We start from the raw sequence: 13,059 nt of genomic DNA on the forward strand, positions 1-13,059 counted from the left end.
TCCGCATTGTTGTGCTAGATAACGTGTGGTGAGTTGAAAGGGGGAAAGGACGTGTATTAAAGCAAGATGATGGAAGAGAAAAGTAACAAGTTAGCCAAAGTTGACGCTTTTATGGCCACGCTAGGTAATCTAATGGTCTCTGCTTCTCATGAGGAAGTCATTGTGCCTCTGGGTAGGTGTTCAAAATATATGAACCAAACTTGCGTAGAGGTATCTAAGCAAAAAGCCCTGACCCTGGCGAGTTTGTGAGTGATTGTGTGTATGTGTGTGTTTATTAGGTCGAACAAAAGGGGTGGCTGCTCTCGAACATATAAGAGATGAAGCGGAGGAGAGTGATCTAGTACAGGTTGAAGGACATGAAAGTCAGCATGGAACATTAAAACTGAAAATAAAAACACGTTCAAAAAGAAATAATCCATAACCCTTGAACCAAGTTACAATGTCAGATCTATGACCTCCTCTCCACTTCCTTCTTCAAATCCGCATTGAAACTCTCCCAATTATCCAAGGACTTTTTAGTAGAGCTGCGTCCGGGAGCCATAAGGAACGCTAAAAGGCCGGTAAAATCTTCCTTCTGCCTGAACGTCGTGCCGCCTGGAGTCTTGGAGCTTGGCTGCCATGTGAACTCGTGCTTGCCCGAAAATATCGGCCATAGATTTCCATGCCATTCAAAAGCATCTGTTGAGTTTTGCTACTGCTCATTAGTAATAGCTGCCAGGCATGGTCGAACAGCGTACCAAGAGGGTTGGGGAGAACTTCATGGTCCCCAGGTCAACTTTGAGTTTGTCCTTTGGTTGCAACTCGTCCGGTTTTTTCGATGAGTTGGCTGGCTCAACTTTCCACCCGTTCCATTCTTTATATCTTGAAAAGTCCATGAACTAGCCTACTTAGTATTGCACTGGTCAAGGGGATGGCTGCTTCGGCTTACCACCGATCTGACAGTCTCAGGTGGTGCCTGGATCTCGATCTCAGCGATCATGGTCTGAGTTTGGCCCATTTTGAGACAGTCTACGATAAAGAAATTTTGGGATTTGCAAAGTTTTTGATGCTGGATTCTGAAGCAGGCTAACACGTTGATATCACACTGCCTTTATACATGGTCTCATCCCAAGATGTAAGACAGTGGCTTATGCAGACGGAGCATAAATCAAGCCGAAAAACGCCACCGAACTATCTGATTGGCTTACACACTCCATCAAGAACTGATTGTCCCGCGCCCCTGGCTCTATTCTTAACATCCTGGCTCACATGCACTGTAAGCTGAACAACACCCAGACACCTCGCTGGACGAATAGCATTTTTTTTGAGAGCCGGGTTTATCGGAAGCTGCTGACCAAAGATCCTAATTGGGGGAGGCTAGAGCAAGTTGCTCCTAATCTGCGATAGTACTTGATGCTCTTGGCTGGGATGAGAGATGGGGAGCTGACTGCCTTAACGTTATGCCTCGACGCGTCAGTCTTCAGCCGCCTTTCACCTGTATTTCCCGCTCGATAGCGGCAATCCTATCGCTTACGTGAAGTCGCTTACGTGAAGTCGAGAACCTCAAGTTCAGGCTGACAGCTAACATTACCCCTCCGGCATTGAAACTTGCCTCAAGGCCAAGTTTCGGTCTGGATGCGTCTTTAGCCTTGCATCAAGCCGAAATACCAGAGTTAGACCTCAGCTTATCAGGTTGCAACGCTGTCAGTTGCAGGCCTGCCATCAGACGCTCTCCCCTCATGCCCATGATCGCAGTTTCAGACACCCGTTCTCAACCAATCACATCATATCCGGTATGGTGTAGTGGCTAACATTTCGCGCTCTCATAACCTGAGGGAATAGTACCGCGGAGCCCAGGGTTCGATTCCCTGTACCGGAGTTTCTTTTTTGCTCTTTTGGCAAATTCTCCCGTTCACTCACTCACATTGACAATGGGAGAACAGAACCTACATAGATAGGTACGTACGATATAGAAAATGGCTGGAATTACATATCTCTACGTTCAATGTCTTTTTGTCTCCTTTTCTTTTCCATTTAGGGTCAGAACCATCTCAATCACTTGCGCCAGGCTGTTCCTTCCTGCCTCCATTATAAAAAACACAGTGGACCCTCAGCCTTATGATGAGGGACCACGCAGGAAACAAACAATCATGGAACCGTTTCACGTCATCACCTTCATTACACTCTCTTCTCTCCCGCCCGACAACTTACTCATTTGGACTACAAAATGGGAGGCTCCAAAAGAACACTCACTGAGATACTAGATGCCGATGATATCGACGACATCCCTCTCCTTCGCATCCGCCGTCCCCGTATTCATCCCGATGCATATCCTCCCTCGACCGAACCCTTGAGTCCGTCCCCTCTATTGCCGCTACAGCTGCCGCGTCGCAGACTTGCGACAACATCTCTCTAACCTTGCGACAGGCCAAGATGAGATCACCGCCCGCGTCAATGAGTTCAACGAACTGCGCCTTAACGGCCTGCCCCTCAATCTCATGACGCCCGAGTTCAAGCGCTACCTCTTCTGGCACTCAAACTACCGCCTGGAACGCGCGAAACGCGATGGTGCCACCCTCGCCGACATCTCCATTGACCAAGAATGCCTCCCAACATGGCCTACCCATACGTGGGATCCGCGCGAGGAGTCTCTCCACCACAACATCCAGTCCCGCCTCTTGACTCACGAAGCCTCCGGCCATGCCAGCATTCTCGTACGGCAAGACATCATCTGGAAGTCGAACAGGAAGCTCGATGAAGCAAGGGCCTTGGGTCACCAATTGGAGGACATTCGCATCAGCGAGGGTTTGCTGCCTGTCTAGGGGACAGCAGCACACCATGTCTCAATGACATTGTACTCTAATAATGACGATGACCGAACAAGCAGCCAGGAGTCCGAAGAGAGCAGCGAAGATCCCTTCTTTTTCGGCAGCCCCGATACCTCAGATGCTTTCGCCCAAAGCGGATCTTCCGTCACTACGAATGCGCTCCCATCTGATCCCCTGGGTCCTGATACTGGTTCCGGCTCCGATACTGACGTGGACACGGACTCCAACGATTCGGATGGTTTCGATGATCAAGTCTCTGTTGACAATTATCTCTCAGACGAACCTTACTACTCGGAATACGACGAGGAGCTCAATGTTCTGCACGGTGCCCAGATCGCCGGTCTCTCTTCCTTTCATTCTCGCATCGATCTCGAGGTTTTTCTGGCCGAGGATGAAGATGAGATCGAAGACTTGCCAGAGATGCAAATGGCCGTCGACAGATATTCTTTCGAGCACTATTTCGGAACTGATGGTGCTGTCGATGTTGAGCTCGATGGCGCTCGGCTCCGCTGCACTGGGGAGTTGTTTGATCCCGATGAGATCGCGGACTCGTCTTCATCTGAAGACGAGGACGAAGAAATGGATGTCTTGGTCTATGAATAAGGGGGCGGGCATCATGGATGAGGGGGGCTACAACGATTTGCTTAGAAGTGAGGACGGCGTACTAAATCGTGGGCCAAGACCTTCACCTCCGTTTCAGATTTGCATGTAATGATAGCCAACAACCAGCGTCTTGTCGCATTTGGTTTCCCTTCTTATTAATTCTCAATACTAGTACTTTGGAGAGGTTGCTATGTAGTGTCTTGAACATTCACCGCGGACCTTTTCTCGGGCCTTGGAGGCTGTCATTGAGGCTGACGTGACGTTTGTTAGCACAAACTCTCAAGCTGCATGCACCTCGGGCTCACTCTGACGCCATCATCTCCGGAAACTGGTTTATACGACCCTGACACTGACTTAGACCTGAACAAGGTGATGGATGTCACATGAGGTCTACATGACGTTTTCCGCCGTAAGTCATGAGTTTCCCGAAGATGAGTGCCTTCTGTTTCCAGACAACAGGAGGTAGGCAATCTGGTATAACTATGAATGAAATATGCATAGTCAAATCCATCACCAGGGTAGCAGATATAGAACCAAAGAATTGTATACTTCAAGATGCTCATTATGAAAAGCTGGCACATGCCGTGTATTAAAGCGCCAGCCGACCATCTATAATCATAACCCAAAACCAAAGCCAAAACCAAAACCATACAATGCAATTCAATCCTATGTCATGACATCGAGATCAAGTTTGTCAAGAGATATACCGTTGACATCAGCCACAATGCCAGACACCGTCTCAGGCATCGCCCACAGCACTTTGTACAAAGGGCAATCCAACCCAGCACTACATCGATGCTCTCGATCCTCACTTACCCTCTTGATCCGATCTTCCAGAGTCGATACCGTGTGGATCTTGAAGGGTTGTACTGACGGCCAGAGTTTGTGTGTTTCCAGACAGCGAAAGTAAGCGGCGATGCGCGTTTCGGTCGTGCATAATGAATCGATAACATCACTTGAACATCTTCGACAACGATCATCTCTCACATCACGGGAAGGTAGCCGCCCGCATTTCATACAGAGCTTCTGGTCGGTCGTGTAGCTCTTCTCGTAGCTCCCTAATGTGCGCTCATTCCACTGGATTGCGAGGTGGATTTGATCCAACACTCTGGAGATCTCTCCAGCGAGGGCATCTAGGCCTTCATTAGTTTGATACACACATAGCATGAACATAGGTGAGAAACGAGCCTTTTATCTCAAACGGCAAGATGGCAGTCACCTCGTGCTTGGACCACTCAGAGTCAAAATCCAAATTCAGATGCGGCACGGCTCCTTTTGACACAGTCGATATGGATTCAGTCGATCGGAAAAAGTACGCCGCCGTGAGAAGCAGTCCGATATCCTTGGGATCAGACACGCCTTCGATTCCGGACAGCCAGGTGGAAATCCAAGGTCGCAGAGCAACGTTGCAGCTGTACTTGTCGCTTTGTCTCGCCACCGCAGCCAGCAAAGCGGGCTTGAGACTGGAGAACTTCTCGCTGTACTTGAAATGAAGAATAGAGAGGATAATCTCCATAGCCTCGGGGTCGTCCTCCTGGAGTGTAATCTCGGGACACTCTCCCTGTCGAACAGCGGCGCCTTCTTTAAAGTTGGAACCAAAGAGTGATTCAAAGTACGGTGAGGCAACGCGCAGAATGGTGGATGAGACGAGACATTTCATGGACGGTTTCGTGCGGTGGTGGACCACGAGGATGGCATCGCCGTTTGGATATAGTTGTAGCATTGTGGTGGGTTCGTGGGTTTCTTTGCTGCGTAGACTGGGTATCTCGACAAACTGACCATCCATTGCAGCAAAAAGGTTTCAAGAAATAATGAACACGGAGAGAAAAAGAGTCAGTGACAAAGAAATCCCCACAAGGAAACAACACCAGCACACCCTTATGTAGACAGTAGTCCTCCAACCTCGGCTTATCACCAACACTGCTGGGTCCGTGATGGGTGGTCCCAGGCCGGTAATTGGCGGCGAGAATTTTCCAACAAAGAGTCATGTTTCTGAAGGAGCGGTCAACTGACGTCCCCCATGACTCGGCCGTTCGGAAACGGGCGCAAGGTCAGTGCCCTCAACTGTCACGTCTGTGTCGTGTGTGGCTCCAGACGAGGCGTGAAGGTTTCCGGCTAAGGTGGAGGCTCTGCAGCTGAGTGGCAGGGCGGACCAAAGGGTCCAGTTTGTTCTGTTTTATTTTTAATGGCTCGCCCTTTCTTCGATGCGGAAGCTTGTTTTGGCGGTTTTTAAAATGTTGGTTCCGGTTCGTTGGGATATGGTCTATCACGCGGGCTGGAGTGACGGGTGATATGGGGTTATAGTGCAAGTCTGAGCGGTTTATCGCGAATATTTTCGGAAATTTTATGCGCTAATACTTTTGATCAGATAATCGTTAATGATATCAGATATCGCAGAGCCTCTCCTATATCGGCCATCGTTCAACTCCAAGACGTTGCCCGTTCCCCGTTGCTGTCAATGATGCGATGAACTAGTGGGAAAACCAAGGCGGCTCTTCGGATATCTCAGTCTCCCTTATCCTCTCTGTAGATCTATGTCGATTTCTATCTATTGTGATAGTGAAGCGATGACGTGATGGCACCAATACTACGCACCCTGGAACAGACCCACGGTCTTCATCTCTATCAGGATATAGAAAGAGCCCAACGTGCAACAAAACCCCTGCTTCCTCTGAAAATGCACATCGGGCCGAGACAAAATCTCCACTAGAGACGCTGATGCAATTTCTATCTTGAAGATGCGAGAATGGGGGTTGATAAGAATGCCATGCTCGTGGGCGAGGGTAAAGATTTTGATATAAAACGGGATACTCCTTTGCGCGTACCTAGACCAGAGACTGTTGAATAGTATCAATAACATCCTGTTGTCTTTTGTTCACCAAAAATCCAAAATGGCTGAGCCACAGGCTGTTGGCCTTTACCAAAAGGCGCACGACATTTTTCGTGGCACCTACGTCCAGGCCGTACTATTGGGCCTCATCAGTTTTACTCAACCCGGCATATGGAACGCCATGAACAGTGAGACATCATCGTCACCCAATATTAGATATATACTGAGTTTCTTTAGGTCTTGGAGCTGGTGGGCAAGCTGAGCCATATGTCGTTAACGCCGCCAATGTCATTACCTTTGTGTAAGTCACCAGTCCTGCAGCCCCATTGAATGCTAGACCCGTGAATTTTCTCTAACAAGTAGACAAATAGGGTCATGTTCGTTCTGTCTCCTCTAGCTAGTATCGCTGGCAACATCATCGGTCTACACTGGGTCGTCGTGTTTGGCACCATTGGCTACGTGCCGTACTCAGCTGCACTATACGTCAACTCCACAAACGGAACGCAGTGGTTTCTCATCTTTGGAGCTGTGACGTGCGGCCTCTCGGTAATTATATTCGTTGTTGGAAATTTCCATTTGCCTTATCTGACCAAACACAGGCTACCGCGCTATGGACTGGCGAAGCGGCCATGGCAGTCGGATACCCTGAGATTCGAAGACGAGGCATCTGCAGTAAGTCTCAATACTACTCGATACTTTCAGTCGCTCTAACATTGCTTTTTAGTCGGAATATGGCTCGCACTTGGAAAACTTGGTTCCATCATCGCCTCAGCCATCCAGCTCGCCCTCAACAAGGACAGCTCTTCCAAGGGCGCCATCTCCACCAAAACGTACCTCGTCCTCATCGCAATCCAATGTCTAGGTCTCCCTCTTGCCCTCCTTCTTGCACCATCACACAAACTCGTCCGCTCAGATGGAAAGAAGCCGACATTTGGCTCGACGAACCGTTCGTTCAAGGCTCAAGTCCGAGGCTATCTTGCCCAGTTCCGTCGTCGTGAAGTTCTCCTCTTGATACCGGCTTTCATCACAGCTCAGTGGGGAGTCACATATCAGGGAAACTATCTCGCTGCATACTTCACAGTGAGAGCGCGCACATTGGCAGGCTTTCTCGTGGCCATTGTCGGCGCCATTGTCAATGTTATTGCTGGTTGGTGGCTGGACACAAAGCATCTAAAGAGGTCCACCCAGGCCCGGAGCATGTGGTACTTTCTCCTGGCTTTGTTCACTCTTGTCTGGATCTGGAACCTTGTCATTCAAACTCGATGGGCCAAGGAGAGTCCTGGAGACATTGACTGGAGCAGTCGCAATTTCAGGGTGGGCGTTGCGATCTTCATTCTCTACAGGTGAGTAGCTCGATTAAAATCCTTCCTGAACCTGGCCTGTAACTAACTACAATAGAATTGCATACGAAACCGTCGGCCTGTGGCTGTACTGGGGTCTTGGAACATTCGACACGGACCTCGATGCCATCACCCTCTCTATGGCGGTCTTGCGAGGCGGTGAATCACTAGGCTCGGCGTTGGCGTACGCGGTTGGCTCAGTTCGAAGCGCATCGCTCATGACCAATCTGATTGTCGCCACTGTTGTGTTTTACGCTGCTGTGCCGTTCACAACTTGGGCGGCCCACTTGATCAAGGATCGCGATGTGGTGGAGGGTGACATTAGCAGTGAGACCGAGGGAGAGGCTTCCAGCTCACAGGGCACGGAGGATCAGACTGTTGAACGTGTGACCACAAGGTTGAGTCTCAAGAATTAAGCTCTTAGTTGTTTCCTCCATGGGAGAGTTACTCGAGTGTCGACAACGTGTTGGGTTTACTGAGGGCTGGCTCCATCTAGCCTCTCTCTTGAGCTTTTCTTTCTACAGGCTTTTGTGCCACATTTCAATCAAAAGCATGGCCCATTTCGTAGCCAGAACTCCTGAGCAGTTATTGTTGATGTCAACTAATAAAGGGCACTACGTTTGTTGCCGTCTTGATATGAGTGGTCGAGAACGAACTTTTCCGCAAGAACGCCAGCCGGAACGAAGAAGTATTTCTGTCCGAAGTGCTCGTGGTTGACTGGTGAATTTACAGCGGACTCTAGCATAGCTGGTTGGGTTGGTGATGCTTTCGCAATATGACGCATGTGCAGCCTCTTTACTTGAGCAACAGTGAGGAAACGGTAGGAAACGGTTGAAGACATGAGGTGTAGGAGGCAATATTCAAGGTTAAATGTCTAGTAGATTAGTAACTCTAGGATAAACGGATTTCTCATCGAGTGATTATGACAGGCGAGGCATTTCAAGGATTGACCACTGGCCAATCAGTTGGCATGGAAAGAATGAAGTTTAGGCAGCAATTGGAAGTTAGACTCAAAGCAAGATTGGATAAGAGGTTAGAACCCGGGCACTAAAAAAGAAAACAGATGCATCATGGGAAGCGTTTCAAATGCACCTATATCTGGATCTGAAATAATGTTGTTTGTGAGCTCCCTGTTCAGAGCTGCAAATATACACATTATTCTACCAAGAACTCATTTATCTAAGTTTAGAGTACTAAGATAAAATTTCACCTTCCTAGACTTGATTTAATTCGCACCCAACTCGGCATGGTTACAAAAGAACACAAGTCATAACCTACCCGAGAGTTGACTCTGAAGGGCACACGTGACTTCATTGCAATTCCGTGGCTCCGCATTGGGCGGGGAAAAGCAGCCCCACCAAGATTTTTGTGAAGCTTCGATTTTTGGAGGGGCAAAGACAAGATCCAGCGCCGAGACGACTTGACACCCCGGCCTGACTCATCGCACGAGCCTCGACAGGACTATACAATTTCTCTATACTCTCTAAAGAGCTTCTTGGACCTCACAGACCGACGAAAAGCACAATCTCGGAACCCAAGCCTTCACCATGGCGACCGCCACCATGACCGCCGTCGCGGTCCACACCAAGAAGAAGCCCGACCTGGCACCAGAGAGCGAGCGCTTCCTGCGATGTTGCGCCGACGTCGCCAACGCCCTCATCGAAGACCATGAAGCATCCAAGGCCGGTCGCACGACCCGCGACATCAACCTCAACTCGCTGCGCAACAAGCTCGCCAAGAAGCACAAGCTCATGAACATTCCGCCCTTGACCGCCATCATCGCCTCTATTCCCGAGCACTACAAGAAGTATATTCTGCCGAAGCTCATCGCGAAGCCCATCCGGACGTCTTCTGGAATTGCGGTCGTTGCTGTTATGTGCAAGCCGCATCGATGCCCTCATATCGCTTATACCGGCAACATCTGTGTCTACTGCCCTGGTGGACCAGACTCCGATTTCGAATACAGTACACAGTCATATACTGGATACGAGCCGACTTCAATGCGAGCCATTCGTGCGCGATACGACCCCTTCGAGCAGGCGCGAGGACGAGTTGACCAGCTCAAGTCTCTTGGTCACTCTGTCGACAAGGTCGAATATATCATTATGGGAGGCACCTTCATGTCATTGCCCGAGTCATACCGAAATGAGTTTATTGCGCAGCTTCACAATGCGCTAAGCGGATACCAAACAACCAATGTGGACGAAGCTGTGGAGGCTGGAGAGATGAGCAACATCAAGTGTGTCGGTATTACAATTGAGACTCGACCCGACTATTGTCTACAGCCTCACCTTTCCGATATGCTGCGATACGGCTGCACAAGATTGGAGGTTGGAGTTCAGTCGCTTTACGAAGATGTGGCACGAGACACAAACCGAGGACACACAGTGGCTGCTGTCGCAGAGACATTCTGCCTTGCCAAGGATGCTGGATACAAGGTCGTCAGTCACATGATGCCCGACCTGCCCAACGTGGGCATGGAGCGAGACATTGACCAATTCCGAGAGTATTTCGAGAACCCTGCCTTCAGAACGGATGGTCTCAAGATCTACCCGACCCTTGTCATTCGAGGCACAGGCCTTTACGAGCTGTGGCGGACGGGGCGCTACCAGAACTACACACCAAATGGCCTGATCGATCTGGTGGCTAGGATCTTGGCTCTGATCCCACCCTGGACGCGCATCTACCGAGTGCAGCGAGATATCCCCATGCCCCTGGTCACATCCGGTGTCGAGAACGGCAACTTGCGTGAGCTGGCTTTGGCTCGAATGAAGGACTTTGGAACGACTTGCCGAGATGTGCGGACAAGAGAGGTTGGTGTCAACGAGATCAAGAACAAGATTCGGCCCAATCAGATTGAGCTTGTTCGAAGAGATTATGTTGCCAATGGCGGCTGGGAAACATTCCTTGCCTACGAGGACCCCAAGCAGGATATTCTCGTTGCTCTTCTACGGTTGCGAAAGTGCACAGAAAAGTACACTTATAGGGAAGAGCTCATCGGCCAGCCCACCAGTATGGTGAGAGAGCTTCACGTCTACGGCACAGCCGTCCCCGTGCATGCCCGTGACCCCCGCAAGTTCCAGCACCAGGGCTTCGGCACTCTGCTGATGGAAGAGGCCGAGCGAATCGCACGCGAGGAGCACGGCAGCGACAAGATCAGCGTCATCTCTGGTGTCGGCGTGAGGAGCTACTACAAGAAGCTCGGGTTCTGGCTGGATGGGCCTTATATGAGCAAGTGGTTGGATGGACGGGAGGGTCCTCAGTGATGGGACTTGGACTTGGGATGGGATTTACAAATACCTCGGGGCGGGGAAAAGCATGGGTTTATAGAATAGGCGCAATTGGGGATTGGTATCATGAGACATGGTCAATGAGAGTCATTTACTTGATGTTCTGGTGTTGTCTTCAGTGGTGAAGATGGTATACTTTTGCAAGCTTTCGAATAGGCATTCCACCCTGTTGCCTTGCACTTTACTCTTGTTAGTCCTCCATGAACATGTGGCTTGCATCTCTTGACTCTCTCCTCAGCGTCGAGTGACCATTTAGTGAGCGCGTGAGTGCCGGATGGCGCCTCAGATCTAAGGATCTCGAGCCTCAAGATCAGCAAACCCGATTGGCCAATTTCGCTTAGTCATGATTCCAACGTCGCCGCGTCCCGGGTTACCTCTCAACGGCCTCTACCTCTTTCACCTCTGAATCTCTGAACCCCCGGCCGTCATGAAAGCCGCCCAACGCCATGAACATCGGCCGCCGCCATGACGTCCCGGACTCCCGAACCGGCGTCCTCCCCGTCATACCCCCCGAGGCCCTCCCGGACCGCGACCCCCGCAGCAACGCCGCCACTGCCGCCTCGGCAGCCGGTGTGCGTGCCCTGAGCGCCCAGGTCGTCGCCTTTTACTTTCGCGCTCCCGCAAAGGCGTTTTTCCGCACCAGGGTGGACTATCTCGCTTATGCGAGGACTATTCATCATGCGAGGACGCAGTTGCTCATGAAGGCTGTTATGAGTGATGCTAGTGCTTCGCCGCTTACTGTGTTTTTGAGGAGGAGTTGGTTGTTGTTGAGAAGTACGACGCCGGGGGTGTTGACTTCGGCTATTAGTCAACAAGGATGGGGGATTATACCCCATCAGATTTTACCGCCTCTTATTGCAAATGTTGGTGTTGGGGCAGTGTTATACACGAGTTACCTGCAGATCCTAGGACGTCTACATGAGGAGAGCGGCCAAGCAAGAAAGAGGGTCTACCCACCACCGCAACCAGTGCATACCTTCACAGCAGGCCTACTCGCAGGTGGTTTACAGAGCGTTGTCGCAGCTCCCCTGGACGCCCTCCAGGCAAGGTACGACCACCGTGATATGATGCCCAACGACGGCAGCGGCAAGCCCCGGAGCATGTGGACGTTTGGCTCCGAGAAGCTGCGCGAGATTGGTCTGAGGGGAATCTTTGCTGGATGGGGACTTTCTCTCGCAAAGGACAGTTTGGGGAGCGCCATCTTCTTCAGCATATTTGAGTACGTCAAGGCGCAGGGATATTATCGCTTCGTGACCTGGTACTACGGTGGTCTTGCAGAGGACATTGTCGATGTGCTCGCCATGAAGCGACCAACCCATCAACATCAAAATGAGGGCATCACGCTTATTCGACCTCACTATGCCATTGAGCCAATGTTTCTCCTCATGGCCGGCATCAGCGCCTCCTTCTCCCAACAAGTCCTCCTCCACCCCCTAACACACTTCCAAGTCAAGCACTGGGACCACCTCGAAGACCTCGACGCAAAAGCCGCCAAGCTGCGCGCCTCAGCGGTAGCAAACCCCGACAAGCCCCGGCGCCGCTGGAGGATGCTTCGAGCCTACTACCACGCGTACCAAGAGTCCCTCGCGGTCTGCACAGCCGAAGCGAGGAGCGAAGGTCTGAGCCTGACCAAGTGGCTGTACCGCGGGTTCTGGTGGAATGCGATCCGGCAGGTGCCGAGCACGAGTGCGGGATTGATCATCTTTGAGCTGATTCGGCGCAAGTATGGGTTTGGACAGGAGGAGGTGAGGATCACCAAGGACGGGTACGATATTCTTCTCCACTGAGCGCGCGGTATTGGCGTTGGGATTTTTGATGGTAGACTCTTCTCCTCTTTGTTGTAGAGTGATGGATAATCGCATAGAAATGGTACATGATTTGAGAGCTTGTCCCTTGTGTTCAGTGGTGTTTTTGACATATGTTCATGGCGGCGTCTTTGCCGTATGGGTCTAGTGAGACGGCAAATGATCAAGAAGTGACGAGATTAATGACCTCCTCTAACGAGACACGCTTTCAGCTGGTCAACAACACGTCGCGTATCACGTCAAGATGGCTGATTCAGTCTTAAACACAATGCAGCACCGCTTCCCTCAGGCTCCTTGAACGTAAATCTGCAACTCCGTACAAGATCATACAAATAAATACCAATAAAGAAGAGAAAGAAAAGAAAAGAATGGACAAGAAAAGAA

At 50.6% G+C, this 13,059-nt stretch overlaps 7 protein-coding genes across 7 annotated transcripts; 5 read left to right on the forward strand and 2 right to left on the reverse strand.

Annotated features, from left to right (window-relative positions):
• Positions 1-448: 448 nt before the first annotated feature.
• Positions 449-997, reverse strand: MRS44_014810 (uncharacterized protein; the record flags this gene model as incomplete). Its single annotated transcript, XM_046279651.2, has 3 exons — positions 449-691; positions 738-878; positions 929-997. The coding sequence occupies 3 exons, from the start codon at positions 995-997 to the stop codon at positions 449-451; spliced, it is 453 nt and encodes a 150-aa protein (XP_046127904.2).
• Positions 998-2,206: 1,209 nt separating this feature from the next.
• Positions 2,207-2,801, forward strand: MRS44_014811 (uncharacterized protein; the record flags this gene model as incomplete). The annotated part of the gene is made up of 2 exons (XM_046282368.2): positions 2,207-2,333; positions 2,407-2,801. 2 exons carry the CDS (start codon positions 2,207-2,209, stop codon positions 2,799-2,801), a joined length of 522 nt encoding a protein of 173 aa, XP_046127905.2.
• A 24-nt stretch (positions 2,802-2,825) lies between these two features.
• Positions 2,826-3,410, forward strand: MRS44_014812 (uncharacterized protein; the record flags this gene model as incomplete). The annotated part of the gene is made up of 1 exon (XM_065618561.1): positions 2,826-3,410. One exon carries the CDS (start codon positions 2,826-2,828, stop codon positions 3,408-3,410), a length of 585 nt encoding a protein of 194 aa, XP_065474633.1.
• A 666-nt stretch (positions 3,411-4,076) lies between these two features.
• MRS44_014813 (uncharacterized protein) lies at positions 4,077-5,133 on the reverse strand (the record flags this gene model as incomplete). The annotated part of the gene is made up of 2 exons (XM_065618562.1): positions 4,077-4,518; positions 4,571-5,133. 2 exons carry the CDS (start codon positions 5,131-5,133, stop codon positions 4,077-4,079), a joined length of 1,005 nt encoding a protein of 334 aa, XP_065474634.1.
• Positions 5,134-6,301: 1,168 nt separating this feature from the next.
• MRS44_014814 (uncharacterized protein) lies at positions 6,302-7,996 on the forward strand (the record flags this gene model as incomplete). The annotated part of the gene is made up of 6 exons (XM_046274148.2): positions 6,302-6,428; positions 6,478-6,541; positions 6,612-6,786; positions 6,840-6,912; positions 6,965-7,583; positions 7,639-7,996. 6 exons carry the CDS (start codon positions 6,302-6,304, stop codon positions 7,994-7,996), a joined length of 1,416 nt encoding a protein of 471 aa, XP_046127907.2.
• A 1,131-nt stretch (positions 7,997-9,127) lies between these two features.
• Positions 9,128-10,846, forward strand: MRS44_014815 (uncharacterized protein; the record flags this gene model as incomplete). The annotated part of the gene is made up of 1 exon (XM_046277230.2): positions 9,128-10,846. The coding sequence occupies one exon, from the start codon at positions 9,128-9,130 to the stop codon at positions 10,844-10,846; it is 1,719 nt and encodes a 572-aa protein (XP_046127908.1).
• Positions 10,847-11,316: 470 nt separating this feature from the next.
• On the forward strand, positions 11,317-12,657 carry MRS44_014816 (uncharacterized protein; the record flags this gene model as incomplete). Its single annotated transcript, XM_046277231.2, has 1 exon — positions 11,317-12,657. One exon carries the CDS (start codon positions 11,317-11,319, stop codon positions 12,655-12,657), a length of 1,341 nt encoding a protein of 446 aa, XP_046127909.1.
• Positions 12,658-13,059: the final 402 nt, after the last annotated feature.

The sequence above is a fragment of the Fusarium solani genome, assembly GCF_023522795.1.
Source record: "Fusarium solani strain SB1 chromosome Unknown bctg00000010, whole genome shotgun sequence".
Taxonomy (NCBI): Eukaryota; Fungi; Ascomycota; class Sordariomycetes; order Hypocreales; family Nectriaceae; genus Fusarium; species Fusarium solani.